This window comes from Acipenser ruthenus, chromosome 8, assembly GCF_902713425.1.
Source record: "Acipenser ruthenus chromosome 8, fAciRut3.2 maternal haplotype, whole genome shotgun sequence".
NCBI classification, from domain to species: Eukaryota; Metazoa; Chordata; class Actinopteri; order Acipenseriformes; family Acipenseridae; genus Acipenser; species Acipenser ruthenus.
In genome coordinates this window covers 60,175,407-60,189,808 of record NC_081196.1, presented here as the reverse complement: position 1 = coordinate 60,189,808, position 14,402 = coordinate 60,175,407, and the positions used below count along the sequence as shown (strand labels likewise).

The following is a 14,402-nucleotide window of genomic DNA, read 5'->3' as shown; positions in this document are numbered from 1 at the left end:
GGCAACGTCTATTAACAGCTCTCAAGAACCAGCTGCAGGGCAACGCCTATTAACAGCTCTCAAGAACCAGCTGCAGGGCAATGCCTATTAACAGCTCTCGCGTACCCAGCTGCAGGGCAACGCCTATTAACAGCTCTCAAGAACCAGCTGCAGGGAAATGCCTATTAACAGCTCTCGCGTACCCAGCTGCAGGGCAATGCCTATTAACAGCTCTCACGTACCCAGCTGTAGGGCAACGCCTATTAACAGCTCTCAAGAACCAGCTGTAGGGCAACGCCTATTAACAGCTCTCGAGAACCACCTGAGGAGCAACGCCTATTAACAGCTCTCGAGAGTCAGAGTTTGTGTCATTTCAGGGGCCCGGAAGACCAACACGTCTGTCCTTCAAGAAGGCTCCCCTGGTGGGTTGGGCCCATCCTTTTCTCTCCCCTTCAGCATCTCTCACCTACACATTCCTAAGCACTTTTATCCCTTAAGCCACGCCTCAGCCTCTATGCACCCGAGGCTAAGCCTCTACCTAGCCCTTACGCAGCCCTGGCTTCGTCCCGTGAAATGACCTTGATTGTGGATTGCACCATGTTAGCTTCTGACGCACTGTCCGAGTGGTGTTAAAGGTTTCTGTGTTTTAGGCCACAGTAGCGTGTCTGCTCCTTGCCACAATACGTGACACACTTTTGGGGCGTGCCAGGTACATAACCGATCTTGAGATTGGTCAGAATAGCTGGAAGGCAGGACCTAGGCAAAATTGAAGGTTTCATTTAGAACAGTGGAATTCAGTAGAGATCAGACACTGATGCACGGAGTCAGGGCTAAGCTGCTTCAGAATGACTGTACATTATTAACTTTCTGTATCTAAAGTATTTGTGCATTCTCATTTGTATTAACTAGTTACTGCACAGTATGGAGGCTGTGGAGACTATCAGCAGCGAGTCACATGCTCAAGTAAGTGTGGCCTTTCTTTGTCTCCGCTTCACCTTTCATTGATTACTTTAATGTACTTTTTTGGCAGCGCTTTATGTTGACGGATTTCACAAACACATCAGTGGTTAAGTTGTGGATGATACTCCTGTCAGGTCACCCTCAGTCTCAGCCAATTACAGTTACAACATTTTTTATTTAAATAAATAAATAAATAAATAAATAACTTTCACCCCTATGTACAGTTAGGTGTACCATTTACAAATCATCATGAAAAAAGAACATACAGCTATGACCAAAGGTTTTGCATCACCCTATAGAATTAACTCATTTTGCTTCATGAAGTCGAATGAAACCTGCTGAATAATGTTACGCTAACATATTGAATTAGATACTCCTTTGCAGTTTTCCACATATTTAACGAAAAACTGACAAAAATGGAATATGGAAGAACAATTTGGAATGCCCAGTTATTATTTTTATCCCGGTTCAACACTACAACCCCCCTGCAACTCGGGGAACGGAGGCTGAATTTTCGCACTGCGGATCCACAGTGAAGCCATCAGCCCTATAGTGCTGGAGGACAACACAGATCTGAATGGCTCCACTGCACACCCGCAGGCGCCCTATCAGCCACAGGGGTCGCTGGTGCGCAGTGAACCGTGGATTGCTCTGCCGACCTAATCCCTCCCTACCCGGGTGGCGCTCGGCCAATTGTGCGCTGCCCCCTAGGAACCCCCGGTCACGGTTAGCAATGACATAGCCTGGATTTGAACCTGCGATCACCAGGCTATAGGTTGCATCCTGCACTCCAAGCGGAGCGTCTTTACTGGATGCATCACTCGGGAGCCCCCAGAGATAGCTTTTTATTTTATTTTGTGTATCAATTCTAAAGTTCTTGGTGATGCAAAACTTTTGGCCACAGCTGTACATTTTGAATTGCATTATTGTTTGCAAGTACTGTGACATTGACTGCATATACAGCAGTGTGAAGAAGCTGTTTTCAATGCTCTCGGCTCCGTGTTACAGAGCTGTTGTTACATGTGCAATAAAGTGTAACCAGTGTCACCATCTGTTAGAGCTTCTGTATGTGTGAGCAGGGCAGAGGAGGGTTCTGGTATAAACCATGGGGAAAGGAAAACTCATAACTCAAGGAATTGACAGGCTCAGCTGATGGTGGATTGTACAGGGTTAGAGGTTTTCACTTCTCTTGGTATTTATTTATTTATTTATTTATTTATTTTATTTATTTATTGTGAAATACTGTAAAGCCTAGACTCTCTTTTCCCTAAACAAGTCAAAATACCTTCTGGTCGTTAACAAGCTAGACTAAAGAAAAAGGCAAAATGCACATGACAGTAGCTACTATTTCAGAAGAGAGTATTTAGCTGCCCTTGCTGATGATGGTAGTCATGAACGAAAGCTGTAGGCTTTCTCATAAGATTTTTAACCAGTGGGGCAGATGTAGAGGAATCAGGTTCTTCAGGTCTGTTCAGTAACATCACATTTTAAAACGATAGGTTGCGGATGCAACCCCGGTTCCCTGAAAGAGAAAATAACCATCAACATGAGATATTGCCGTCAGGCAGCACCGGTAGGCTGAGCTTTTATAGCAAAGCTGCCGATAGGCCCCCACGCCAGCTGCAGTGTAAGCCCGCCCCCCTGGGAGCTTACTTAACTGCGCGCATGGGGATGCACTTCCTCTTTTGCTCTTCAGGCCGTGAAGGCTACCGGAGCGACCTCGCAGCTTGATGGTTATTTTCTCTTTCAGGGAACCGGGGTTGCATCCGCAACCTATCGTTCCCTTTCAAGTCGAAAATAACCATCAACATGGGATACAGTGTACCCTAGCTGTCGCGAGGGAGGATTCTCGGCAGTAGGACAGACTTACGTCATAACGCAACTGCGTAGGCAGTACATCTAGGCATATGCGGAGCTGCGCCTCAGCGTCTATGCTCGTAATGACACCTGTCTTAAAGGTGGAACAGTCAACACCATGCTATCAACCACTCTATACGTCCGCATCCTGAGGCGTCATAGAGTGTAAAACAGATGCTCCAAACAGTGGAGCAGAGGAATCCAGTACATTTAACCTGTAAAACCTCATGAAGGTATGCGGCGTAGCCCAACTGGCTGCCGCGCAAATATCAGACACCGGCACCCCTCGAAAGAGGGCCCAGGATGTCGCCATACCCCTGGTAGAATGCGCCTTCAACTGCCCTGGTGGTGGAAGGCCTGTAGATTCATACGCTAATTTAATAGCATCCACTATCCAGTGGGAAAGGCGCTGTTTAGACAGCGGCTGACCCAAAGATCTAGAACCATGGCATATGAACAACTGTTCCGTCTGCCTCACAGTCTTTGTACGGTCAATATAACACCTCAATGCCCTCACGGGGCAGAGCATGTGTAACCGCTCTTCCTCTGGGGAAGAAAAAGGAGGAGGATGGAACGCCATCAACTCGACTGACTGGTTCATGTGGAACGGGGATATAACCTTCGGTAAAAAGGCCGGATTAGGGCGCATGGAGACCTTAGAACCGTCTCCTGCAAAACGAGTACAAGAAGGATGCACTGAAAGTGCATGTAACTCGCTCACGCGTTTTGCTGATACCACAGCCAGCAAAAATGCAGTCTTAATAGATATGAGCTTCATATCCACGCTGTGGAGAGGCTCAAATGGTGCCTTGGTAAGGGCTTCTAGCACCACATCAAGGCTCCAAGGCGGTAAACTGGTCGTTCTTGGAGGCCGCAAGCGTCTTGCGCCTTTCAGAAACTGAGATGCCAAAAAATGGCAACCAGGTGATAAACCGTCAATGCGTACATGACAAGCCGAAATGGCGGCTAAATACACTTTAAGTGTAGAAGGAGATTTCCCTTCATCCAGCAGTTTCTGCAGAAACTGCAATATTATTGCCATAGGACAGGAGACTGGGTCGTGGCTCTCAGCCAGACACCAACTCTGAAACAACTGCCACTTATACGCATACTGCGACCTAGTAGAGGGCGCTCTAGCACTCTGGATGGTCGATATAACTGCAGTCGAAAGCCCTAAGGCTGACAGGCGCTCCCGCTCAGGGGCCAAGCCCATAACTGCATGAGTTTGGGGTTCGGATGCCAAAGCTCTCCTTGAGCTTGGGACAACAGGTCCGCTCGCAGAGGGAGCTCCCTCGGGCGACCGTGCAGTAATTGCACTAGACTCGGGAACCATATTCTCCGAGGCCACCGAGGAGCGATCAGAATCACTGTCGCTCGCTCTACCCTGACCTTCTCCAAGAAGGCGGGGAGCATCGGAATCGGTGGAAAGGCATACAGGAGCCCTGGCGGCCATTCGTGAGCCAGTGCATCCACCCCCAGGGGGCTGTCGAGGTCCTTCACCGAGAACCATAGGGGACAGTGCGTGGTCTCTCGCGAAGCAAAGAGATCGACTTGCGCTGTGCCGAACCATTCCCAGATGCGCTCTACCACCCGAGGGTGAAGACGCCATTCGCCCGCAAGAGGACCTCCTCTGGACAGGAGATCCGCTGCGTAATTGACTCTGCCCGGCAGATGAACTGCACGCAGAGAGGCTAAACGCGGTTGAGCCCAGAGCAACAGCCGCGTTACCATCCGGTGAAGACCGGGGGACCGCAATCCGCCCTGGCGATTGATATACGCCACTACTGTGGTGTTGTCTGACCGCACTAACACGTGCTTGTCTAGAAGCACTGGCAAGAAGTGCCGAAGGGCGAGGTCCACTGCTCTGAGTTCCAGAGCGTTGATGTGGGCTGACCTCCAGGGTCCTGACCACACTCCACGGGTCCCTGTCCCGTTCCAGACTGCTCCCCAACCTTGGTTGGAAGCGTCGGTTGCGATAACTTCCCTTCGGAAGATGAGACCCAAGCGCACGCCCTGGTGGATGTTCGACTGAACTTTCCACCAGCGTAATGCCTCCCAGCAGGTTCGGGATACCCTCAACCTGCGGTGCTTGTCTCTCCGCGGGTGCAACGCGAAGGCATTGAACCAGGCCTGCAGAGGTCTCTGGTGTAGTAAGCCCAAAGGAAGGGCTTGCGAGGCGGCAGCCATCAACCCCAGCATGCGCTGACAGAGCTCCATGCTGACTGTTTCTCATAACCTGAATAGGGAGAGACACCGCTCTAATGAGGCAACTCTTTGTGTCGATAGGGTCGCTTCCATGGACACTGAGTCCAGATGCAGACCCAAAAACTCGGTCTGTTGGCTGGGCACGAGGCGGCTCTTGTCTGGATTGACCTTCAGACCTAGCCGCTGGAGATGGTCTGTAACCATCACTGTGTGCTGTGCCAGCTGCTCCTTTGACTGCGCGCAGACGAGCCAGTCGTCCAGATAGTTCAGCAGTCGGACGCCTTGAGCCCGCAAAGGAGCTAAAATGGCGTCCATACACTTCGAAAAGGTTCGAGGAGCTAGAGACAGGCCGAATGGCAGGACGCAAAACTCGTAGACCCTGCTCTGGAATGCGAATCGTAGATACTTCCTGTGACCCGGACAGATGGGAACGTGAAAGTACGCATCTGTCAGATCTATGGTGGTAAACCAGTCGCCCTGCCGGACAGACTGGACAATGTGCCTGTGCGTGAGCATCTTGAACGACAACACCCGTAGGTATTTGTTCAGTACACGCAGGTCTAGAATAGGGCGGAGCCCGCCGTCCTTCTTTGGCACAAGGAAGTATTTGGAGTAGAACCCCTGGTCGGTCAGAGCAGGGTCTACTAGTTGAATGGCACGCTTCCTGAGCAATGCCTGTATTTCCACATTCAGAGCTGAGGACTGAACCACGTTCTTCACCACAGTTACCACCACCCCCCTGAAGGGGGGGGGGGGTTTAACCGGAACTGAAGGGTGTACCCGGTGAGTATAGTTTTGCGCACCCAGATATCGCTGGTGCATTGTTGCCAAAACAGAAGCTGTGGAACAGTATAGGGTTGGGTCAATGGCTGCCTGGTTTTCTCAGGGCTGCTTAGGCTTCGCTCGCTCACGAGGGGCCTGGCCAGCGCCACGAGGGCGTGGTCTGCCGCCTCCTCTAGGTCGCCACCCTGTGCGCTGCGGTCGTCCCCTTGGGATTTGGCCACGCGCTGCTGTATCCGCCGGGGAGGTCTTAGTACCCCCTGGACGCGGCTGGTGTTGCGGTGGTGTTCTACGCCACTGATGTTCTTGTGGGCGTTTGACCTGGAAAGGCCTACGCGGCCATATCGTAGCCAACTGCTGTGATGCCTCTCTAGCCTTAGCTGAGCTTTGCAACATCTCTTCCACCGCTGGGCCAAATGTGTGCCCCGGTGTAATTGGGGCATCCAACAAGGGAGCTTTGTCATGCTCCTGGACTCTCGCCTGCGAGAGCCAGAGCTGTCGTCTGGCCACCACCAGAGACGCGATGCTCCTGCCCTGGGCCCGCGCGTTAAGCTGGGCTAGCTTGACCAGCAGCTGGGCAACTAGCCCCAACTCTGTTCTCAGAGACACCGAAGGGTAGTCTGGGAGATCCTTTATTAGCGCAGCCTGATAAACTGAGAGGAGGCTGGCCAGATTGGACAGCCTAACTGCCTCTGTAGCCGCCGAATAGCCCTTCTTGAGGTGCACCTCGGTGATCCTGCACTGCTTGTTAGGACAGGTGGGGTCTTTCACCAACCCAGAGAGTGTTGGTGACTTCACCAACGCTGCGAACGCAGCGCCAACTGGCGGAAATGACGCCAGACCCGCTTCACTCGCACCTTGCATGGTAAAGGCAGCCGCCTTATGCGAGGTTGCCGGGGCGGAGGCTGGAGTCCCCCAAGTGGACTGCACCTCCTTAACAAAGTCTGGGAAGGCCGGAAGCGTCCTAGACTGCTGGCCCTGTGCCAAAGGCGACTCAAAAAGAGAGCGCCTAGGCTCTTCAGTGGCAGGCCATTCTAAGCCCAGGTGGCGAGTCGCCCGCTCTACTAGGGACCATAAAGAGTCATCCACGCCTACCTCCATCTCAGACTCTGAGTGGTGGGACGTGAGCTCTGCCTCCACACTATCCTCTCCGTGGAGAGGCTCACCCTCTGATGCATCTCGAGAGATAGCATCCACGTCCCATGCGTCCTGTTGCGCAACTGGAACGGACAGGGGTTGTGGTAGGATGATCGGCTGGTTGACAGCCGGTCTGACTGGCTCCTCTGCGGCCCGAGCTGTGGCCAGGGACATGAGCAACGATTGCTGCCCCATCATAAGGTCCATAAACTGAGACATCTTATTAGTAAGCTCAGTTACACCACCTCGCCTGTCGCGACGAGGAGAACGGGAACGTCCTCTCTTTCGGGGCGATCTAGAGCGGGATCTCGAGATCTGACGGGGGCGTTCGCCGCGAGGAGAAGGGCCTCGCCTTACAGAAAGACTGTGGGAGCGGTCTCTCTTACGCCTAACTTCAGGAGATCGTTGACCAGGGGTAACCTGGGAAGGCGAACTCCTGGAAAAAGGCAGCTTCGCTGGCGGGGAAGCCAAAGAAGGCTGCGGGGCGGAAAGGGTGTGTGACGACCCAGATGAAGGGGAGCGATCCCCGACTGCTCTCCTCGCCCTACGACGCAGAGTGCGCGTCTGAAAACTTGCACATAACGTGCAAAAGGCTTTGTCTGCCAAAGCAGATGCCGCATGCTCCGGCCCCAGACAGGACACGCAGTCCTCATGCGGGTCATTAGCCGGTAACTTCGTCCCACAGGTGACACAGCGGTGAAATGACATGGTGCAGCACGTTGTATGCCGAAGCGTACCGTGCCAGTAATAGGAGCGCCGAGCGTTAAGCACTGAGCACCAAGCGAACAGCTTTAAGGTGCGTTGAGGCGCGTGCACCAAGCACTGAAAGACAAACGTCGAGTGCGTGCACTAAGGCACTGAGCGTCGAGGTGCATGCACCAAAGGTGCGTGCACCGAGCACCGAGCGTCGAGGTGCGTGCACCGAGGCACCGAGCACCGAGCGTCGAGGTACGTGCACTGAGGCACCGAGCGTCGAGGTGCGTGCACCAAGGCACCGAGCACCGAGCGTCGAGGTGTGTGCACCGAGGCACCGAGCACCGAGCGTCGAGGTGCGTGCACCGAGGCACCTAGCACCGAGCGTCGAGGTGCGTGCACCGAGGCACCGAGCACCGAGCGTCGAGGTGCGTGCACCGAGGCACCGAGCGTCGAGGTGCGTGCACCGAGGCACCGAGCACCGAGCGTCGAGGTGCGTGCACCGAGCACCGAGCGTCGAGGTGCGTGCACCGAGGCACCGAGCACCGAGCGTCGAGGTGCGTGCACCGAGGCACCAAGCACCGAGCGTCGAGGTGCGTGCACCGAGGCACCGAGCACCGAGCGTCGAGGTGCGTGCACCGAGGCACCGAGCGTCGAGGTGCGTGCACCGAGCACCGAGCGTCGAGGTGCGTGCACCGAGGCACCGAGCACCGAGCGTCGAGGTGCGTGCACAGGTGCGTTGCGTGCACTGAGCCCAAGCACTAGGCGCCGAAGCGCTACACCAGGCGCCTAAGCGCTGACACCGAAAGCGCCGGAGCGCGTGTACTGCACCAGACGATCCACGTCAGCTGACCCGCAAAGCGGAGACGCTATGTGCTCTAGTACTGTGTCTGAGTCTCGAAAGACAAGGTGTTGTGCTGCTTATAAGGGCAACAGTTAATGCACTTGGTGGTCGTCTTCCTTAATACTGTATGGGAAAAAAACTTTTTTTTTTTTTGTTTGGACGCTGCAGCAGACACTACGTATAGTGTAAGAACAGTGGGGCTATACTCAATAGCAGCCACGTGGCGGTAGAACGCGCCGCGGTGGGGGGGGGGAGACTGCAATGCAGGCTGCACGCACACACACACACACACGCGGTCTAGCCTAAGCAAGACCGAGGCTGCAAAAATGCGTGTGGCCTAAGGCCAACGCAACACGCGTCCCAAACAATATACAATAAAGAATATATATAAACAATATATATACACACAAAAAACCCAAATAATAATATAATATAAATTATATATTATAATAATAACAAAGAAAAGGAAGACGGGAGACCACGAAGACGCGATGCCGAAGCAAAGCGAAAGGAAAAATATATATATTAACAAGAAATATATATAATCCTAAAACACAGTAACTGAAATAAACTCAGAGAAGGGGTAATTAACCAGCTTCTCAAGCGTAAAGCTTATCGAGTACAATCAGTTAACAAGCTCGCTCTGTTATCTATTACCTACCGTACCAAGGCTGAAGACAAAAGAGGAAGTGCATCCCCACGCGCGCAGTTAAGTAAGCTCCCAGGGGGGCGGGCTTACACTGCAGCTGGCGTGGGGGCCTATCGGCAGCTTTGCTATAAAAGCTCAGCCTACCGGTGCTGCCTGACGGCAATATCTCATGTTGATGGTTATTTTCGACTTGAAAGGGAACCTGGATTTGAAATATAAATAAATAAATACTTCACTTTATTGTATGTTATGTATTGTTTGGTTGGGTTATGTTGCTATGCTATTTTGGTCAAACTGCTCAAAGTATGATTAGCAGTTTTGTTCCAGATATTTTTGGGTTTCATTGTAAATGACTGAGATTTGAAAATAGTGTAAAGGCTTTCACCTCCTAGACGCACTCTGTTCCAGGCTTTATCTGTAGTGGCCCGAGGCCACTTCTGTCAGGTGGCTGTTTAGAGGGCTGTGTGAAATAAGATCTAGTGATCGCAACACAGTTGTTGACAGCAGGAGAAACACCATCACCAGTGGAACTGGGTCAGTGGGTTCGTAACACTTTTGTTTCAATCCATATTAAAGATTATTACCTGAAAACAAAAAAAGCAGATAATGTCTTAATAAATATGAATAGATGTATTTATGTTATCTGTTTTTCAAACAGGGAATAAATGGATGCACAGGACAAGTACTTCACTGCGATAAAGAAAAGAATGCAGAGAAACACGTTCAAGGACCTCTGAAATCAGAGAAAGAAGCCCTGTTATTGGGTAATGTAATATATCACTGTGCTGTACTATATATCTGCAGGGAATGGAATACAAGAAATGTGGACATTACAACACACATCGATGCTGATACATAATGGAATGCAAACCTGTGAAAGGATCTTCATTTGTAAATGCCCGTTCCCCACCCCCCTCTTCCGTTGAGAACATTGATGCATTCTGTACGGTGGAGATTGAACATGTATGTAAAGCAGGATGGCAGTCTTACACATTTCTACATTTCAGTGTTAGCCTGTTAGACCAGAGATGTGCCATGTGTATGGATCACAGTCCCACATGAAAGGGGAAGGAACCCCAGGGACTTGTAGAGTATTCACTGCCAGCTGTATGACTAGCTGTTGACCAAAACAGGCAGTCCCCTTTTGTTTTTGATGCCAGTGCTTTTAATCCCATTCATGAATGCAGATATTAGTCAGATTGCAACAGAGCCCTCAAAACCTGTTTACTTTGTAGCGTATAATGCTGCATACAAATCGGAATTACCCATGCTTAAACAAAATCCAATAGAAAAACGAAATAAAAAAAATAAAAAAACAACCCTACATTCATCTTGCCCGACTGCATTTAATAAAACACATGCATGCTTTTTAATAAGCGCTGTTATGGGAGTTGTAGTTTATTTTCTCCTACAGTATAATTGCACAGGGTTTTGCAATATAAATCTGGGGAAATGAATATGGGCTTCAGCGTCTCGAGACATAGCAATATATTTTCTTGCCCTGAATTATTCTGTTACTTTTATAGGACCTCTCTAAAGTAATCATCTTAAGTGGTTGTTTTGGCTCCAGTTGCTCTTTTATTACAGTGCTTGGCTGCCAGCATTATTACTGTTACTGTGTATTAAGGTGTATCCACAGTGGACGCGAGCGAATAATTTAGACGTCACTGCAGTCAAATGGGAGTATCCACACCAGCAGCGAGCGACGCGAGCGACGTCGCTAAAATATATATATATATTTTCGTCACGTGACTGGAATGAAACTGACCAATCAGAAGCAAGGTTAACACCCTTGACACACGTCAAAAACACACCTCAAAACAAGTCACGCCTCAAAACAAGTCATGCCTTAAAACAAGTTAATCATGGACGACGAAAAGTATATTGATGAGGTACAGCAGTATCCATTATTATATGATTCAAATTGAACAACTACAAAGACATCCAGAAGAAAGACAATGCCTGGGTGGCTTGCAGGTGGTGCATTTAGCAGCACAGAGACATTTTCTTTCCAGTTATGCAAGTTGCATAAAAATAGGTTTATTAATAAGCAAAAATAAACCAGACCATACATGCAGTCTATATATCCAGCATTTAAATGAAAAATGTGCACTTTTGCTGGCTTTTAAAAATGACACAAAAAAGGTCCTGCATTCACACAACTTGATCATGTGACCTAATTTTAAGCTATGGCTTTTTCTGGTTTGTTTGTTTGTTTGTTTTTATGATAAATAAATTGTTCTGTGGCACAAATCCGTGACAAGAAGAAGGTCTTTACATATGCATAATGAAGTTTTGTGGAGATTCACCAAACAAACAAAAATATTATCGAGGTCCTACTATTCTATACGTTGTAAAACAAAGCCAGCAATATGTTTGTATTCTATGTGACACATCCCAACAAGCTCATACATAGTGTTGAGGATTATGAGCCATATTTATAAAGCATTCTGTCAAGTTCAGCGGACTGTTTTAAAAAGAACAACCAAATAAAAGTAAATAATAATAATACAAGGTAAGTGGTGACCTGCGCATAATTACACAGATAATAATAATAATAATAATAATAATAATAATAATAATAATAATAATAATGTTGCACTTTAAAATATTGGACAGCCCATCTCTAGTATGTCCAATAGGAATTCACGGGCAGGGTCATGTATTTATTTCCAGTCTTTTGGTTCGTTTTCAAGTCGCATCTGGTGTGGATTGACATTTGGCAACTTTGCTCGTGTCGCTCTGTCCATTGTGGATGCAGCCTTACTCAGCTCTGTAAATACAGAGTATGTATTAAACACATGTCCATTTGTATAATTTCCCTGTTCCTTTTACCCATAGGCATAATATCAACCTTTCTTCATGTTCACCCCTTTGGTGCCAACATAGAGTATCTGTGGTCCTACATACAGAGACTGGATGCCAAGGTAGGTCATCATCTGTTCAGTTTTATTAGTCCTTTAATACCACTGTGCTTTGAGGTACAGGTGAAGCCGCTGCTGTCTTCCATTAGGGTTGGCTTGGGCCCCGTTGTGGGCCACTCCCCGGGTCCCCTCTGTCGTCTCATTTCCTTTCATCCACCACCTCCCCGTTCTTGCAGCAGGTCTGTCGCCTCATTCAAATCTTGTTCTCTTAAATTTTGCTTCCTGACTGAAATGCTGTCTGGAATGGCCTTTAGGTGATCACTTTAACTGTGAATTCCTGTGTCTGACATACAATAGCAGTCAGTGTGCTTAAGCTGTATTAGTTTAAAAATATATATAAACATGAAAAAGTCTATTTGTGTTAATTCCAATCCAGGACCTTGCTTATTTTGTTTTTGAAATGTAACACCTACAGTGCAGTAGGTTCCCTTAGATAACGACAGACCTGGTTGAAACAAGACTCTGGGCGGCTCAATTCAGTAATTGAAGACATGCCCCCATTAGAATCGACCATTTCATGCACAAATACAACTCCTTGCCTTACTGTTGTCAACTTTAATGGAAACAGGAATTCTTCTAGCGGCTTCAGTCAAGAACAGCCACAGTAGCCTGTATCCGAAATAAAGAATAGTAAAAGCTATTTCCCAGTTTATGGAAAAATCCAGAAAGTAGAAACACTCATTTTTGTGTGCTGTGCCCAGCAGGGTGTGAGAGAGAAGGCGAGACAGAGAGATAGAAATCCTGAATCCCAATCCCAAATTGGTGTGGGGTTCGGTTTCCATCTTTGTGCTTTCGATATGAATGTGTTCAGATTAGATTTCATGTCCCTTGGTGTGAGGTAGCGCTTTCTCTTTTAAACATGCACAGCCTGTTGTAATGGGACTGTGTCATTGTTTCTCTGTGCTCTGCCCCCCCCCCCAGGTTTCTGCCAGTGAAATCGAGACTCTCATGCTGCGGCTGCCCCACATGTTCAAGCAAGAGTTCACGGGCGTGGGGGCCACGCTGGAGAAGAGGTGGATATTCTGTGGCTTTGAGGGAATTAATACTGTCTGATCCAGGGAAATGAATGGGCTTGTTAGCGAGAAGCACTCTCCTGCAAGACAGGAGGTTTATGTACCTCCTGAGTGAGAAATATGGTTATTGCACATAGCAGTGTGTTTGCTTGCATAGCCCCAGCCTGGTTTTTAATTACATCTCTCTTGTTCCTTGTGAGTGAAGATGTAGTTGTGCAGCAGTTACTAAAAGTCTCCGTGTGTCGAATCGAGACAGATCTATTTACTTGAAAAATCATTCCAGAGTAACAGGGCTGGTTGAGCGAGATAATTGTTTGCTGGGTTTAGAAATGAACATGGTAATTCTCAACACAGCTAGTCACTATCTACTGCTTTAAATGGGTGTATTTTTGTTTTCTGTGAAACAGGAGGAAATTGCCAAAATGCTGAAGTGCTGCTGCCTAAAGTCATTTTTGGGATTCAACTGCTGTGTGCAAATGAGATACCATACTTGTTTTTAAATCCCAGACATGCAGCATCAGATAGCAGGTGTAGACAATTCCACTCTGGTGAACACTGATTGTAATGCTTCCTTCAGAGACGCTGATCTGTAAAATCAGGTTTCCTTTACTGTTTTCATATTACCCAGAGCTGAAATCAAAATAAACCATTTTCTTGTGTCATAATAATACATATAGTACCAATGTGTGTTGTAATATACTGCTTTGTGAACTAGACACATACATGTTAAATCTTATCAACAACTTGTATAAATTATTTTTTATGAAATAAAGTTTTTTATCAAATTATATATTTTGAATGCTGTTACCAGTGTTTCATCTATATTTGTGAGAATCTACAAGCAGTAGAACCCAGGAGAAGCAACTCCAGTGTCAATAAAATCCAGTATGCCGTGGGTCATCATACAACGCTGCTAGAGTAGTTTACTTTACATCACCACATCTCTAGACATGCTCAATACAAGTGCCTCTCTCCCACCCGCCATTAACTGAGAGAAACACAACACAGCGACGGGATTGAAAAGGACTTTGGATTGCATATTTTCTAAAGTGTTAACTACAGAAGTGGAATCAATAATACAAAAAAATGATTACTGTAAGAAAACAATAACCGGTAAAGGAGAAGCAAAACAAACAAACCCTTGATAATGAAAGGGTATGATTTGGGTATTTTAACAATGTTAGACTTGTTATTTGGTTCTTCTTCCCAGCCTGAGTCCTCACCTGCATGGGTCAGGAGAGCAGTTAAAGACATTGATACATTGGGGTAACAGTGGAAACTCAGGGTGTCTGTTGATATTCTGATCTCCTGATCAGGAGAGCAGTTAAAGTCATTGATACATTGGGGTGACAGTGGAAACT

The 14,402-nt window shown here is 48.1% G+C and overlaps 1 protein-coding gene across 6 annotated transcripts in view; it reads left to right on the top strand.

Moving 5' to 3' along the window:
• Positions 1-13,833, top strand: part of LOC131696573 (ecto-NOX disulfide-thiol exchanger 1-like) — an 80,894-nt gene extending 67,061 nt beyond the window's left edge. For 5 of the 6 annotated variants that reach the window (XM_059029399.1, XM_059029401.1, XM_059029397.1 and 2 more), the window contains 4 exons: positions 889-942; positions 9,763-9,868; positions 11,946-12,031; positions 12,950-13,833. In XM_059029399.1, coding sequence (XP_058885382.1) covers positions 889-942; positions 9,763-9,868; positions 11,946-12,031; positions 12,950-13,081 — 378 coding nt within the window. In that variant the 3' untranslated portion in view covers positions 13,082-13,833. The remainder of the gene's footprint in view (positions 1-888; positions 943-9,762; positions 9,869-11,945; positions 12,032-12,949) is intronic. The other variant, XM_059029402.1, reaches the window with a different exon arrangement.
• The last annotated feature ends 569 nt before the right edge of the window (positions 13,834-14,402 follow it).